The sequence below is a fragment of the Octopus sinensis genome, linkage group LG1, assembly GCF_006345805.1.
Source record: "Octopus sinensis linkage group LG1, ASM634580v1, whole genome shotgun sequence".
Taxonomy (NCBI): domain Eukaryota; kingdom Metazoa; phylum Mollusca; class Cephalopoda; order Octopoda; family Octopodidae; genus Octopus; species Octopus sinensis.
In genome coordinates, this window is record NC_042997.1 from 183,964,646 (window position 1) to 183,982,682 (window position 18,037).

Sequence of the window (18,037 nt, forward strand, 5' to 3'; positions counted from 1 at the left end):
TATGCAGATACAAACCCCTGCCCGGATACAAGGCGTGTATAAGTCTTGAAAAAATTACAAAAATCGATTCCAGGTGAGAATGCAATCGATAAAGCTGCGGGAAATCGTTTTTATTTTTAATAGAAAAAAAGTCTATCTTTATTTCTTCTGTTGCTGGTGTCACAAATTTAGGTTAAATCAGTGTTTTTCAAAGGGGAGGCCCATGGGACGGTCGGACAAGTTGTTTTGAGAAAATTTGGTTTAAATGTTTGACAACTCAGCACCATCCATTGGATGGGGCGCATTTTGCTCGTAATGATATAAATATATATCTGTATTAACTATTACCTATAAGGTTTTTATTACATGCTGGCCACTTCTTAAGATCGTTATTTTAAATAATGGTCTTATCCTTTTGATATATATATATATATATATATATATATATATATATATATATATATTGATAGAAATGGCAAGACAACAAAAGAATGAAAGAGACCTCGATATTATGTAAATAGAAGAATCTATCTGTAAATATTAATATGGGAAAGACTTCCGCTTGTCCCCCACCCATTTTCTCCAAAATTTGTTTCTTTTTGTAATTTTTTTTTGTCAAAAATTCCCCATTTTCGGATACGGAGGTCCCGGAAAGTTGCCAAAAATTGGCATTGTAAAATCCTCCCCTTCCCCCCCAACTTCTTCAATTTTGACTTTTTCCCCAACACTAACCCTAAAACCCTAACCCTAACCCTAAAACCGTAACCGTAAGTACAGAAATGTTTTGAAATTTTTGTCCGAATCATGATGTCCATATTTTCCCGCATATTTAGAAAAAAAAATCCCCAAAAAATTCTTAAGAAAAATTTTACAAAGATTTTTGGAAATTTTTTTCAGAATCATAATCTCCGTATTTTGGAAAAAAGATTGAGGAAATAGTTTAAAATGAAGGAAATGGTGGTGGTGGGGGTGGTAATTTAGAAATGTCGATTTTTGCCAATTATTTTTGCAGATTCGTATTCCCCGTAGCCGAAAAGGATGGGTTTGTGTCGAAAAAAAAAAAAAATTAAAGGGTGTTTTTATGGGGGGTGGGGCAAGTCTTGACAATCTCTTCAGTTATCGGGCCATCAAAAAAAATGCGAGATTTTCATAGTAGAAAACACTTGCCCAAGGTGCCACGCAGTGGGACTGAACCCGGACCCATGTGGTTGGTAAGCAAGCTACTTTATTTCATAAAACTTTTCCACAAAGGCATTACAGAGAGGAGACAAACAAGGACAGACAAACATAAAAATGGTGAAGTAGCTTTTACGAATGAATTGAAATTATCATGAACATTTTTTTTTTAATTTATAAAAATAATGATAGACATTGTTTTACATAATGTGGTGCCTGAAGGAAAGGCATCCAACCACCAGGGTAGAACCTTTGCTTTTTTCCCGAGGCTCCACTTACTTGGTGCATATCACTCCCAGCTTTCTTAGTACAAGCTTCCATCTTTTTCCGAATCTCTCTCGTGATAGGTACCTCTTCTCCAGCCTGATCTTACTATTGAGGTGGTAATTAAAATAAGTTGACTAACCCCTGCCTGGATACTAAGGTACCTGTCACTATTCATTTCACACGTGTCTTCCATACTGCTTCTTTTAATACGGCTACCACGCTAAGGGAAGGAGGCGGCACAATCACGATGAGGGACTCAGCTGATAGCTGTACTCTTCCCATCGATGCTGTTCTGTGAACACTATCAGTCTTTTTAATTTCGGACATTCCACAAATGCGTGCGAGACGGTTTCCCTGTATATATAAGGACCCGAACCCTTCAAAGGGATGTTTAGCCTCCAAGATCATGAGGAAAACCCTAATTTGTGATTTCAAAAGGATTATATTTTCCTCAAGGTTACGAGGGGAAAACTTGGATCCTGTGAATTTTCCGAAGTCCTCTCCCCACCCCCTTGGAAAAGATTTTTTCCACAAATTTCTTTATAATCGTAATCTATACAGTTTGAAATGTATTTATTTAAAATTTCATTAAAAAACCCAATTTTCCTAAAAGTTAAGAGGGAAACGGATCTTGTGAATTTTCCGAAGTCATCTCCCCTCCGCTGTTGCTTTCTGGGCATTTTTGCTTTCGGATTCGTTTCTTACGTGGGTGAGAAGTAGAAAGATATCCATTTTCCTGAAAGTCACGAGGGAAAAACATCGGATCTTGTGCATTTTCCGAAGTCTTCTCCTCTCCCCATCGGAAAAGATTTTCCGAGCAAATTTCTTTATAATCGTAATCTATACCGTTTGAAAGGTAGTTATTTAAAAACATCGGATCTTGTGAATTTTTCGAAGTCCTCACCCACCTCCTTGTTGCTTTCCGGGCATTTTTGTTTTCATATTCGTTTCCTACACCTTTATTTTAATATTTTATATGTGCACTATTTTATTTTTCGATTTCGTTTCCCGTTTATAATGTTAACATTAACCAAATAATTTATGAATTGCTTTCTCTTCGAAAGTCTTCCCCTCGGAAAAATTTCTCCCACAAATTTCTTTATAATCGCAATCTATGCTGTTTGAAAAGTATTTATATAAAATTCTTTTGAAAGATATCCATTTTTCCTAAAAAAATTAGAAGGGGAGAAAATCGGATCTTGTGAATTTTCCGAAAGTCCTCTCACCGCCCCCCGGTTCGTTGGCGCAATTTTTTGTTTTCAAATTCGTTCAATACACATTAAAAAAATTTTTTTTTTACACCTATTACACTTGTTTCGTTTTTGTTTTGGTGGTCGGTTGTTAAAGCAAACATTAACCAAATCCTTCAATGCAGTGCCCTAGTATGGCAGCATTCCAATGACTAAAACAAGATATATCCCACTGTCCCACCGAGATGGATGTAACCAGTAGTCGGACAGTGCAATACAGAGCTAGCTGATATATAGGGCAGCAGAGTTATCTCGCTTGAAAAGAAAGCCCACTTGTTAATATATATATATTTATATATTATGCGACATATAAAATATATTATATAAAGTAAAACATCTAAATATTTCTTGAAAAGATATTTTGATACTTATTTTCCTCTTACAATAATTACTATTATAGAATAGATCCGTTTCAGTCATAGAACTTCGACCTAGGACACCGCTTTGATGGGTTTAGTCGAATTAATCAACAATAGTACTTACAAGGGGGTTGTTGAAAAGTTCCTGGCTGAGGGTAAAAGAAAATACAGGAGGATCAGTTATGATTTTATTCAAAACATTCTCCTCTCACATTAATACACTTATTACAGGACGCCCACTTATGTTTTCTCCGTTTTGACAGGGAATTTTCCAATTTTCTTTTTTACCACGGCCTTCGAAATGACGGGGGATAGCTTTGGTTAAAGTTTGCTTTCTATGTAAAAAAGTTTTTGAAAATTTATGATTTTCACCTCCCCCCCCCACTGTCCGGATCGATTTTGGCAAATTTTTTTGGCACTACGCACTTAAAAGCGAAGGGAAAAACCTTTTCAGTTAAAAAAAAAAAATTGAAAATATTTTCAGAGGAAAAGGTGATTTAAGGGAAATTTAGCTGTTATTTCTAGCACATCCTACGACGTCCCTGATACCTTCCTGGCTTCTTTGTATTGATGTTTTTCAATATTTTCTTCTGATAAACACATTTTATGGAATGGTGGTCCATTACTAGGATTTAAGCACATACACAAAAAAATTGCAGCTTAAATTTTTAACCCCCACCCCGCATTAAGCCAGTCCGTGTGTAGGGGATGGGTGGAGGAGTGTGGTGGTGCGTGCGTGTGCGTAACGCGCGCATGTATGTAAGAAAAAATATTTATTAACAGAAAAGTATGCTATTAAAATGAATTATCTTTTGCATATTTTTTTAAAAAAAGGGTTTGTAAAAAAAAAAAATTGTAAAAAATCGTTTATGAAGTGTTGCAAGATTCTTGATGTGAAGTCGTGTGTTGAAACACATTGTATTTCGGGACGGTCATTTTACTGATTTGCAAAATAAACACATGTGAAGAACAAATATATAGTGCGTGTGTTTATTTGCCCCCCCCCCCAGAAAAAACGACCGTGCCGAAATACAACAATATGAAAAAAAAAATTTTTTAAATTTTTTCATAAAAATCTTCCCTCTATCATTTAGGCCGTGGTAAAAAATATTGGTAAAGTCCCCGTCCAAACAGAGAAAATCCAGCTTATGTGGGAGTCCTGATCCGAAACTGCCCCCATTTTTTCTTTTGCCAAGCAGCTTCGTTATGGGATGTAAATGAATCAACACCGGCTTTACTGTACACACATATATATAAATGTATATATATACGACGGGCTTCTTTCAGTCTCTAATCTATCAAATGCACTCATAAAACATTGGTCAACGCAGGCTACAGTGGAAAGCTCCAGCCCCAAGTGCCACGTAGTGGGACTGAACCCGAAACTGTGTGGTTGGGAAGCAAGCTTCTTACCACACAGCCACAGCTATGTTAAAACATGTAAATTAAGACACAAATATATGGGATATAAACATTTAATAAAGCATGGAATATTAAAAGATAGCTTGATAAATTTGTCTGTTACTAAAAGTTGCAGAATAAATTTTAACCTTCACCTCTATTTACGACACTACTTGTTTTCGTACGAATAATGGCAGTTCATTCGGAGGGTCAGTTTTCTGTTTCATGCTATTTTCTTTGTATATATATCATTATATATCCTTATTTACGATAAAAAAAACTTACAATGTAAACTTATTTCATATTATTGTATTTAATTTTATTAATTTAAAGCCATGATATTAAGAAAAGAAAATATTATCGAGCGCTGTATTTGTCGCTTAGCAACTGATGGCGGTAAATTTCATATTAATCAAATTGAAGCAAATACTGTATTTACTGAAAAGATTTATCAGTGGTTACCTTATTCAAATAATTACTTTTATTATTTTAATTTCTGCTTTTGATTGGATGATTTTGATTATGTTTAAAGTGTGCTATTTTGTTTTTATTCTTACCGTTCCATCCATTTCAAATCGCTGTCCAAAACACAAATAGAATGTTATAAATGCATTTATTTATGAAATTGTTAGATGTATCATGCTTACTTAACATATTTACATTGTATTAGTCTTACATATTCACAGGACATAACTTAGAGTAATGATTGACGAACTCTGTGGAGTAGAAGCTAATTAAAGTTTCTAAAGCAGAAACTTATATACGGAATTGTTGTTATTAAGCTTTAGATCAGACCAGATCGAGCAGACACCTCTGATGAAAAGTTTTCCAGCTTTGACTCTAGTTCTTAAAAATGTTAAGGTGTAATTCGAGGGAAATTTGGTTGCTATTACTAGCCGGTCAATCGACGGATTAGGTACTCGCTGAAATATATATGGAGTTTTTTGGAGGAGGTAAACAGGCAAATAGCGAATTCTTGGTTTTTCTCAGTACAACGTTTGACGAAGAACGTTCCACAGGTGGGGTGAATGCCCAAGTTCTATACCAGTAGTTTTCAACCTTTTCAGTGGCTCCCAGCCCTCTTATTTAAACGAATTTTCCCACGGACCCCTTTTGATATGCTTATCCTTCCAAGAAGAAGCCATGGATGTTGTAGCATGGAAATCTAAATTTACTTACAGAGACATCAACAGAGTATCGCCTGAGGAGATACATATAGATCCTCTTGTACAGGTAAATCGTTACATAATTTAATTTAAACTTAACTTTAAATCCTGTATATACGAGGATCTGTATGTATCGAAACATTTGTAGCGATTAGAAAGCTGCCTAAGCATACTTACTCTTCCTTTTGACTCTTTTAGTTTTTACCTTTTATTTTCACACACGAGGATTAACTAAGACTAGAATTGGTAGCATACCATAAGAATACTACCGGCTATTTGGGAATTCTAAGGGTGAACGAGCTCTGTTTGTACTCCTATGCGTTAACAGAACACACCTCAACTATATATAATTGAAAAATATGATAAAATCTTTATAAGAATTTATCAAGTAGTTAGCGTGAAAAACCTCACAAGGGAAAAAAATTATTATTCCTTTTAAATATATTTATTTATATTAAGGACATTACTAAACATAAATGCCTCACGCTAGGAGGGACTCTTAAAGTCAAAACTACCATAATAGGCACATTGTACCGTTACAATGTGTTTATTATGGTAGTTTTGACTTTAAGAGTCCCTCCTAGCGTGAGGCATTTATGTATAGTAATGCCCTTCATATAATATATATATATAGATATTTGAAATCTCGAATTTAGTTCACGGATCCCCAGTACTACCTTTGCGAACCCCAAGGTTGAGAACCACTGGTCTATGCCTAGCATTTATAGCAGGGATAAAGTGAAAGGTTACGTTTAACACATCGGAGATCTGAAACCCAGCTGGCCACAGTCAAATGATTGAAACAAGTAAAAGAAAAGATTAATATTAAAATTCACAGTCAAAATGCTTAGCAGCATTTCGTTCATCTTTACATTCTGAGTTCAAATGCCACCAAGGTTCACTTTGTCTTTCATCGTTTTGGGGTTGATAAAATAAGTACCAGTTGAGTACTGGGGTTCGACCTAATCGACTTAGCCACTCCCCTGAAATTGCTGACCTTATGCCAAAATTTGAAACCAGTATTAATATTAGAATTAAAGGATCTTTTCCTTTTGAATGGCACTTTTCAACACAATTTCTAGTTAACTAAACACTTTTAAACTTCGTATACTGGTAGAATGTGTTTATAAAACATCATTTATTCTGGAATAATTTCACAATTTTTTTCTATTTTTAGAATTATATTTCTGAAAAATTTTAAATGAGAAACAATTCTAAATGCAAAGTGAATTGATTCTATATATGTCCTAGTTTATTGTTAATTTTCGATATAATTTTTATACATAATACTAGTAACAGGTCCAAAATTTTAATTTTGAATTTAGTTTGAATTAAGGAGTCAAACATACAATTTCCTGTAAGTTAGACCACCTCATGGCCTCAGCAGACGAAATGGAAAAGGTGTTGCCCCAGAGGGTGGCAAGAGAGATGCACTAGAACAGCTACTCTGACTTATTGGGCTTGTACTTGTGGGCAGCCACCTCTACTCCGATAGCTGTGAGCAAGGATATGGTTCAGGGGCCAAGAATGCCGTAGGTCTCCACTGCCACAGGCTCAACTATTTTACCTGTCAGAAAGTGCACGATTCTTTCTGTAGATCTATTTTAAATGCTTCTCATTTAAATTTTTTTATGGCTGTTTTTTATTTGAGGTACTAAACCACCATTTCTCAACAAATAACTAGATTACAAGAGTTAGTAAATCAGAAACTATTGCATAGATATTGTGTTAACAAATCTATTTCTTTACTACTCACAAGGGGCTAAACACAGGGGACAAACAAGGACAGACAAACGGATTAAGTTGATTATATTGACTCCAGTGCATAACTGGTGCTTAATTTATCGACTCCGAAAGGATGAAAGGCAAAGTCGACCTCGGTGGAATTTGAACTCAGAACGTAACGGCAGATGAAATACGGCTACGCATTTTGCCTGGGGTGCTAACGTTTCTGCCAGATTTGTGTTAACAAAAGTAGCTTGCTAACCAACCACATGGTTCCAGGTTCAGTCCCACTGCGTGGCATCTTGGGCAAGTGTCTTCTGCTATAGCCCCGGGCCAACCAATGCCTTGTGAGTGGATTTGGTAGACGGAAACTGAAAGAAGCCTGTCGTATATATATATATATATATATGTATGTATGTATGTGTGTGTCTGTGTTTGTCCCCCTAGCATTGCTTGACAACCGATGCTGGTGTGTTTATGTCCCCGTCACTTAGCGGTTCAGCAAAAAGAGACTGATAGAATAAGTACTGGGCTTACAAAGAATAAGTCCCGGGGTCGAGTTGCTCGATTAAAGGCGGTGCTCCAGCATGGCCGCAGTCAAATGACTGAAACAAGTAAAAGAGTAAATCTATTTTGGTGTATATAACTTGGTAAGATTTGTAGTAACATTACATAAAACATGGCTCTTTGCTTATGGATGTTATAAAATCAATTAATTTAACATGTTTCAACTTTAAACATGGAAAGCGAATTTATGATAGAAATTTTTTTATTTTTAAATATTTTATTGATACCTGTAGGAAACGATGAATTCCAACTTCTACCACCAACTGCTTTCGAGACATTTTCTGTGGTTGGTGATGCAAACAAACAACTCTTTGAAGTGAAGTCTGAAATTGAAATGTTGAAAAAGGAAAACAAAAAATTGCGGTATGTTAATACCAGCCTTGCTGTGGCCTTTATTATTATTATTATTATTGATTCATCCCCTCCCCCAAATTGCTGCCCTCATGGCAAAATTTAAATTATTATTATTATTATTATTTTCTTCTTCTTCTTCTCCTCCTCCTCCCACTTCTGCTGCCATTGCCACTGCTACCACAAAGGTGGAGGGAGTGTCTATGACATTTGGAGGTCATCCACTACTGATGAAATCAATGTTGTTGATGTCATCATCATCATCATCATCGTTTAATGTCCGTTTTCCATGCTAGCATGGGCTGGACGGTTTGACCAAGGTCTGGGACCCCAGTGCGTAACCGATACTTAATTTATCGACCCTGAAAGGATGAAAGGCAAAGTTGACCTCGGCGGAATTTGAACTCTGAACGGTGGATGAAATACTGCAAAGCATTTTGCCCGTTGTGCTAACATTTCTGCCAGCTCGCTGCCTCAATAGTGTCTTCTACTATAACATCGGGCTGACCAAAGCTTAGCGAGTGGATTTGGTAGATGGAAACTGAAAGAAGCCCATTGTGTGTGTGTATTTGTGTCTGTGTTTGTCCTCCACCACTGCTTGACAACCAGTGTTGTGTTTACATTTCCATAACTTAGCAGTTCAGCAAAAGAGACTGATAGTATAAGTACCAAGCTTAAAATAAGTACTGCTGTCGATCCATTTGACTTAAAAATTCTTCAAGGTGGTGCCCCAGCATGGCCGCAGTCTACTGACTGAAACAAGTAAAAGATAAAAGATTAGAGAAAGATACCTAGTTCATCATCATCATCATCATCGTTTAATGTCCGTTTTCGATGCTAGAATGGGTTGGATGGTTTGACCGGGGTCTGGGAAGCCAGGAGGCTGCACCAGGCTCCAGTCTGATCTGGCAGTGTTTCTACAGCTGGATGCCCTTCCTAACACCAACCTAATGCCCAGTTTGAAAATCTGTAAACCAAAATCTGCAGGAAAACAGTGCCAGGGAGTTGTAGTTCTGAGAGAAAAATATTAATATAAAAGCGTTTACTACATGATCTGGGAAGTGAAATACAGTAGAATGATGAGAGGAAGAGAGACAATTGTGTTAGGTGGAACTTGTTAATTCAGAGGACAAATCTTTTATAGAAGAGGCAGAAAGAATAAACATTACATCTTTGAGGCAAGAGACTTTTGTGTGTCAGAGAACTGAAGAGTCTTCTTTTAGATGTTAAACGTTCTTAGATGCTTGTGTGTTTTAGTAGCAACACTGTCGTAGATATGTGAGCAGTGTTCTAATGTGGGATCTAGTTTGAGAGCTAGTGACTGAAGAATTCATATAGTCAGTCTATACAAAGGATTAGCTACATGAAGGAAAGCACCAATTTTCTGTAAATCTATATATATATATATATATATATATATATATATATAAAGCTGAAGTTGTCTGTGTGTGGCAGGTTTGGTAGCCTTCAACTAACACTATCTACTCCAAGACCCTGCGGCGCAAGTTGACCAAAATTGAGAGTATGATAGAAGAAGGCTTGCTCTTCATTCCATAGAAGATAAAATTCAAATCGGATCATGTTAAGATCAAAAATTATTTACATCAAAAAGGTGCTTTTTTACTATGAAAATCCCTATTTTTTACGATTTTTTGACTGCTGTGTTGCCATTTTTTGGTGTATTTCAACCAGAAAAATGTTCACTTAAAGAGAATAACAAGCTACATAATGCAAAATTTTTACTTTTCAAAAATTCCAATTCTAAAAGGTCGAAACAAACCCGAGCAATGCTGGGCGATACTACTAGTCTATGATAAACAGTAATGATAAATGTATTACTAAAATCAATCAAAAACTCAATCTCACACTCCAAGTAATATAAAATTTCAAGCTTACTTATACTTTGTATAGTTGTATTTTCTTACAGCCATATGTTAGATATCTCTCTCTATGCCCTCACATATCTACTTTAGCTTCCCCTCCCAGCCACTCCAATTCCTCTCACCATCACTTGCTACATTCATGTCTTCCCCATCTCTAAGCATATCCCCTCACACTCTTATGGAACACATCTCTCTATCCTTTCTGTACTACTTAAACCCTGCGTTCTGTGATCCCTGTTGGTAGGTCCCAATACATCTCTAAAGAAGCATTCTGTGAAAGAGTTTAAAAAAGTACTGACAATGTTTAGATTTGATATTTTCAGATTAGTAACGTTCATTCTCTTTATTGTCTCTTGTAGGCAGCAACAAAAAGCACAAATAAGTGATTCTAAGGTAAGCCAGTGACTAATTTAAATTCATTTTCTTCATTTTTGAAACTGATATTTGTATGCTTATCGGCGAGCTGGGGTCGATATTATCAACTTAATCCCTTTGTCTGTCCTATCTTGCCCAGGATATTAATCGTCTGGAAGCCGTTCAGTGACGTGCAACCAAGAGAATACCCTCCATCAGGCATTAGCCATATTCTGAATGCCTTACTTCCCTGGGCATGGACACATTGAAACTCTGACGTCTGGCAGCTGACTTGGCAGACACCCATAAAATTATTAACCATCTTACAAATTCTGAGCACCTTTTCAAACTCCATCTGTCTAACACCCGTGGACTTGTTTACAAAATCAGAATACAGCACAGCTCCCATGACTTTCAGTAACATTTCTTCAAACTAAGAGTTGCTGAAGCATGGAACAAACTGCCGACATCAGTTGTTAGTTGTTGGAGCACTGCATCCTTCAAAACTTCCATGCTTCCTGAGATTCGCCAACACTACACCTGATTTTCTCCCCTCCATACACATGCAAGCATGTATCTGACTCATACACTGTTCACTTCCCAGACATTTGTACATTACTGCATATGCTTTATACGCACTTTTGACAAGTTATTATTATTAGGAAGTGATGAGAAAGATTAGGTGAAAGGGAAAACAGTGAGAATAGAAGTATTGAAGAACATTCACAGCTTTTGATTTCTATAATTTTACAAAATTGAATGTGCTGTAAACAGTATTTTATAGTAATATGTATTCTAACTTCTCTATTTACAGTTTGTTTCTCCAACTAGTGCTGTGTCTCCCATGATCACTTCTGACAACACCAATTTCTTTCAACAATCATATTTAGAAAACCTTCTTACACGTCAAGCGAGTGAGGTTTTTGACCTTAAACAGCAGATGTGTCAGCTTACTACAGATCACAGATTGGCAATGAAGTTGGCTGAGGAACAAAAGCATTCAGAAATTAAGGAAGTGATGCAACAGCAGCATATAATGATGGAAGCATTTAAACATAAGCATTATATTCAAATTAAAGAAATGAAAAATGAATATGAACAGAATGATCAAGAAAAAGATGCGTTAATTCTAAACTTAAAAACAGAACTTAAGGAGAAAAAGAATCTTTTTGAAAACCAGGTGGAATATTTTGTTTAGATATTGTTTTCTTAACATTTCTCTCTACTTTCCCTTTCACCTAATCTTTCAAATTTTAAAATTCTCAAAAAAAATATTCAGTCAATCTTAGAATGTATAATGTATTCTTAATTTAATATCCTAGAATGATAAGTTTAAAGATTTTGATATTGCAATATGTTTCTGTTGAGGGGAAACTGTTTCTGCAGCAAGCTGGCAGAAACGTTAGCACGCCGGGTGAAATGCTTAGCAGTATTTCATCTGCTGTTATGTTCTGAGTTCAAATTCCACCGAGGTTGACTTTGCTTTTCATCCTTTCTGGGGTGATAAATTAAGTACTAGTTACGCACTGGGGTTGATGCCATCGACTTAATCCCTTTGTCTGTCCTTGTTTGTCCTCTCTATGTTTAGCCCCTTGTGGGCAATAAAGAAATAAGAAACTATTTTTAATGTACAAGAAAGAATTTAACATTTGGAAAGATATCTGGTAGTTATATCAGTTTGGATTAATTTACATTTTCTTTTTTTAAATTTTGACTCAGAGGAATATCTTCTAAGTTCTGATTTGTTTATCACGTGATTGTTGCCAGAGCAGCCACAACTGGCTTCCGTGCCAGTGGCACGTAAAAGGGCACCATTCGAGCATGATCGTTACCAACGTCACCTTACTGGCACCTGTGCTGGTGGCATGTGTAAAAGGATTTGAACGAGGTTGTTGCTAGTACCGCCTGACTGGCCCCTGTGCTTGTGGCATGTAAAAAGCACCCACTACACTCTCGGAGTGGTTGGTGTTAGAAAGGGCATCCAGCTGTAGAAACTCTGCCAAATCAAGATTGGAGCTTGGTGCAGCCATTTGGTTCGTCAGCCCTCAGTCAAAATCGTCCGACCCATGCTAGCATGGAAAGCGGACGTTAAACGATGATGATGATGATGAGCCTTTCCAGGGTGCCAAAATGGTATCTCTAGTCATTGCTCTCCTGGTCTGTACATCAATTGGTCAGTTGCCTTCCACATATTGAGTGATCCCAGTTAGTAGCAAAATACTTGTTGCATTCTAAGTTTGGTGGTGTGTTACTTCTGAAATACTATATTTCAGTGGTCTGTCTTTAGTGGCTGATTGAATTCTAAGATCTCATGTTTGCTTATCAATATTCTACAGGAGGCAGCGAACTGGCACAATTGTTAGCAAGCCTGAGAAAATGTCTAGCAGCATCTTGTCCATCTGTACATCCAAAGTTCAGATACCACCAATGCTCTCTTTCTATTTTGATATTAGCTGGACTTTGTTGTTTCCATTGTTTTCTGTCTCTGGATTTCTTATTTATGTTGTCCTTGGAAACAGAACTTAAGAACATGTGTTTATAGAAGTTAAAATATTGGTTTCAAATTTTGGCACAAGGCCAATAATTTCAGGCAAGGGAGCAAGTCAATTACATCAGCCTCAATGTTAACTGGTACTTATTTTTTTGACCCTGAAAAGATCGCAGGCAAAGTTGACCTTGGCAGATTTTGAACTCAGAACATAAATTCACCCAGCATGCTAGTGATTCTGCCAGCTTGCCACCATTATAGAGGTTAAAATATTAAAGATTTATTTGAATAAAAAAAATGTACCAATTGGTTTTAGGGGTAACATGTTTGGTTTCATGAAGCCTTTCCAAACCTTTTATGAAGATTTTTTGTTTGAAATTCTCACCTGATAAACATATAGTAGAACTAGCAGTATCACCCGGCATTGCTTGGGTTTGTTTCGACCATTTAGAATTGGAATTTTTGAAAAGTAAAAATTGTGCATTATGTAGCTTGTTATTCTCTTTAAGTGAACATTTTTCTCGTTGAAATACACCGAAAGATGGCGACACAGCAGTAAAAAAATCGTAAAAAAATAGGGATTTTCATAGAAAAAAAAGCACCTTTTTGATGTAAATAATTTTTGGCGTTAACATGGTCTGATTTGAATTTTTTTTTCTACAGAAGGAAGAGCAAGCCTTCTATCATACTCTCAATTTTGGACAACTTGCGCCGCAGGGTGTCGGAGGAGATAGCGTTAGTTGAAGGCTACCAAACCTGCCATACACAGACAACTTCAGCTTTATATATATAGATATACTGATTTGTAAATGGTCTACATAAATGACAGTATCTCATATTAAGCAGTTAAAAAATTGTAAAGGACTGGAGGCTAGCAGTTAGATGAATTAGCAGAAATGTTCCATTTTTATTATTTTGCAGATTTATTTTTGTTTTCAACTTGAAGCTATAATTTGTCTTTTCAGATAAGAGTTCTTAGTTGTGATACTGATGTACATATAAAAAGTCAAGGTGAAACTATTCACATTCTTCAACAACAATTAGAAACAGCTGAAATTGAAATTAAACAACTGAGTGAACAGTTAAAAAACGCAAAGGATTCTTTTAAAGTTGAGATTTTGCAGAAGGATGAAGATATTTGGTGATTAACTTTGCTTTATTTTCAGCTTCTTTCATAGCATGGGAGAAAAGGAAAGCAAAATTTTACATTTCAATTTTATCATTAATTAGAAAAACTCCTGCTATCTACGATTTATTCCATGGTGCTCTATTGCCACTAATCCTGACTATCTAGCACATATAAAATTCTGTTTATTTGTCAAAATGTTGGTGATCCCACTGCATCTTTTGTATATATATCTAATGTGCTTACTTAATATCCCATGTCAGAGTCCTGTATTCTCTCTTTACTACACATTGAACCAAGTCAATTCCCATCTAGCACCTGGAATTACTATTTGCAGTTAATTATTAGCATTTTATTGGCACTTTTCTCTTAACTTTTATGCCTTTAGATCCTAGAAGAGGATCTTCCAATGTTGTTGTTTAGCTCTAACTGTGACCATCCTAATTGTGACCATATATATCAGTTGTTATACTGACCAGTATCTCCATTTTTTAAGATGGCAAGCTGTAATTTGAAAGGGAGATTTGGTTCTTATTCTGCAATGAGAATTCAACCATTTTCTAAAATGTTCTTTCTAATTTAAAAAAATTACTAGCATTGCACGGGTTTGTTTTGACCCTTTAGAATTGGAATTTTTGAAAAGTAAAAATTTTGCATTATGTAGCTTGTTATTCTCTTTAAGTGAACATTTTTCTCGTTGAAATACATAAAAAAATGGCGACACAGTAGTAAAAAAATCATAAAAAATAGGGATTTTCATAGAAAAAAAATTCACCTTTTTGATGTAAATAATTTTTGGTCTTAACATGGTCTGATTTGAATTTTATCTTCTATGGTCCGATTTGAATTTTTCTTCTACAGAATGAAGAGCAAACCTTCTATCATACTCTCAATTTTGGTCAACTTGCGCCGCAGGGTCTCGGAAGAGATAGTGTTAGTTGAAGGCTACCAAACCTGCCGCACACAGACAACTTCAGCTTTATATATATATAGATTTTGTTTTTCTTGTTTAATCCCATACCAGGAATTGGTCCAGCAAACTTATAATCAAAGGCATTCCTGATATGACCATACCATTTTATATTTTTTTATCAATAACTACGAGCTGTACGAGCCATGTAGAGGAACGCTGTTAGTAAGGTGAGGGTTGGCAACGAGTACAGTGAAGAATTCCGGGTAGAGGTTGGGGTCCACCAAGGTTCAGTCCTCAGCCCCCTCCTATTTATCATAGTCCTCCAAGCAATAACGGAGGAATTCAAGACAGGTTGCCCCTGGGAGCTCCTCTATGCTGATGACCTTGCCCTAATTACTGAGTCACTATCAGAACTGGAGGAGAGGTTTCAGGTGTGGAAGCAAGGATTAGAATTGAAGGGCCTTAGAGTCAACCTAGCTAAAACCAAAGTTCTAATAAGTAGGAAGGTAGACAAATCACAAACATCCTCAGGTAGATGGCCCTGCTCGATCTGTAGGAAAGCTGTAGGTAGAAAATCTATAAGATGCACCAAGTGTAAGCTATGGACACATAAGAGGTGCAGCAATGTCAAAGGAAGGCTAACTAGGAAAATAGTTTTTCTTTGTGGCAGATGCTCAGGAGCAATAAACACTGAAAATGTGCAGAGACCAACTTCTACCACATTCCAGGGAGAAAAACTAGAAGTAGTTGATAGCTTCCGCTACCTAGGTAACCAAGTCAGTAGCGGGGGTGGGTGTGCTGAAAGTGTAACTGCTAGAGTAAGAATAGCTTGGGCAAAGTTCAGAGAGCTCTTACCTCTGCTGGTGACAAAAGGCCTCTCGCTCAGAGTAAAAGGCAGATTGTATGACGCATGTGTACGAACAGCTATGCTACATGGCAGTGAAACATGGGCCGTGACTGCTGATGATATGCGTAAGCTTGCAAGAAATGAAGCCAGTATGCTCCAATGGATGTGTAATGTCAGTGTTCATACTCGACAGAGTGTAAGTACTTTGAGAGAAAAGTTGGACCTAAGAAGCATCAGTTGTGGTGTGCAAGAGAGACGTTTGCGCTGGTATGGTCATGTGGCGAGAATGGATGAAGATAGTTGTGTGAAAAAGTGCCACACCCTAGCGGTTGAGGGAACCTGTGGAAGAGGTAGACCCAGGAAAACCTGGGATGAGGTGGTGAAGCACGACCTTCGAACTTTAGGTCTCGCCGAGGAAATGACTAGAGACCGAGACCTTTGGAAGTATGCTGTGCGTGAGAAGACCTGGCAGGACAAGTGAGGCCATAATCCCGTGGCCTATACCTGTGATGTAGCCAGCCCACTTATGCATTCCTTTCCTTCTTGGGACACAAAACTCCACTTGTGAAGACCTGTTGAGGCAAGTGAAAATCAAAATCAAAATCGTAATCTGTCAACATCAATGGAATTTGTAGCTGTGATACCAGTGCCAGTGGCACATAAGAGAACCATCTGAACGTGGCTGTAGCCAGCGCCACCCAACTGGCATCCGTGCCGGTGGCACGTAAAAAGCACCATCCGACTGTGGCCGTTGTCAGCTTCGTCTGGTCCCCATGCTGGTGGCACATAAAAAGCACCATCCAATCGTGGGCGTTTGCCAGCCTTGTCTGGCACCTGTGCTGGTGGCACGTAAAAAGCACCCACTACACTCATGGAGTGGTTGGCGTTAGGAAGGGCATCCAGCTGTAGAAACACTGCCAGATCAGACTGGGCCTGGTGCAGCCTTCTGGCTTCCCAGACCCCAGTTGAACCGTCCAACCCATGCCAGAATGGAAAGCGGACGTTAAACGATGATGATGATGAACTACATTGACCAATCTATCCTGTTTTGGAAATTTTAAATGGTAGTATCTGATTTAAGGGAGATTTGGCTGCTATTTGTAGAATGTCAAAGAACTATCTAGAGGCTTCCTTGTTGGTTTCTCACTGGTCAGTTCTGAATGAGCAGATAATAATCCCAGGCCTTCCAGCTATTATCAGCTGATATTTTTCTGGGTATTTTGTATCTACAAATATAATATTTATTGTGTCTCTCTGTTTGAGGGCAATTTAGTTGGCTGTTCCTCTCAAAATTTCAAGCAACCATTACCATATATGATCGTGTGGGTGTTAGGGTGGTGAATTGGCAGAACCAGTCAAATGACTGAAGATCTGCAACGTGATATTTATTTATGTCCCTTGCATTCTGAGTTCAAATCTCATCAAGGTTGACTTTATCTTTTTTTTGTTTTTCTGTGGCCAATAAAATAGGTACCAGTCAAGTATTGAAGTAAATATAGACTATAATCTTCCCTTAAACTTTGTAGTCCATGTTTAACAGCTATAAGTTTGTACTTTGTTAATTTTTAAATATTTCATTTTCTTTATTTTTCTTTTCAGTTTTAAAAGCAGGGAAATCAAAAACTTAAATCAGCAGATACAACAGTTAAAGACATATATTGGTGACACTGAGAATGTGCCAAAATCTATAGAAATATTGGAAACAGATAAAGAAGTGCTGCAAAGCAGAATAAAAGTATATACTCTATTTTACTCTTTTACTTGTTTCAGTCATTTGACTGCGGCCATGCTGGAGCACCGCCTTTAATCGAGCAACTCGACCCCGGGACTTATTCTTTTGTAAGCCCAGTACTTATTCTATCGGTCTCTTTTTGCCGAACCGCTAAGTAACAGGGACATAAACACACCAGCATCAGTTGTCAAGCAATGCTAGGAGGACAAACACAGACACACAAACACACACACGCACATATATATATACATATATACGACAGGCTTCTTTCAGTTTCCGTCTACCAAATCCACTCACAAGGCTTTGGTCGGCCCGAGGCTATAGTAGAAGACACTTGCCCAAGGTGCCATGCAGTGGGACTGAACCCAGAACCATGTGGTCGGTAAACAAGCTACTTATCACGCAGCCACTCCTATGCCTATTCATATATGTATATTCAAGGTGCACATATAC

At 37.2% G+C, this 18,037-nt stretch overlaps 1 protein-coding gene across 1 annotated transcript in view; it reads left to right on the forward strand.

The window, feature by feature from the left end:
* The first annotated feature begins 4,395 nt into the window (after positions 1-4,395).
* Positions 4,396-18,037, forward strand: part of LOC115217997 (coiled-coil alpha-helical rod protein 1-like) — an 82,478-nt gene continuing 68,836 nt past the window's right edge. The window contains exons 1-6 of the mRNA XM_036507680.1: positions 4,396-4,641; positions 8,124-8,253; positions 10,484-10,517; positions 11,293-11,658; positions 13,932-14,107; positions 17,452-17,587. Of these exons, the coding sequence (XP_036363573.1) occupies positions 4,623-4,641; positions 8,124-8,253; positions 10,484-10,517; positions 11,293-11,658; positions 13,932-14,107; positions 17,452-17,587 (861 nt within the window). The 5' untranslated portion in view covers positions 4,396-4,622. The remainder of the gene's footprint in view (positions 4,642-8,123; positions 8,254-10,483; positions 10,518-11,292; positions 11,659-13,931; positions 14,108-17,451; positions 17,588-18,037) is intronic.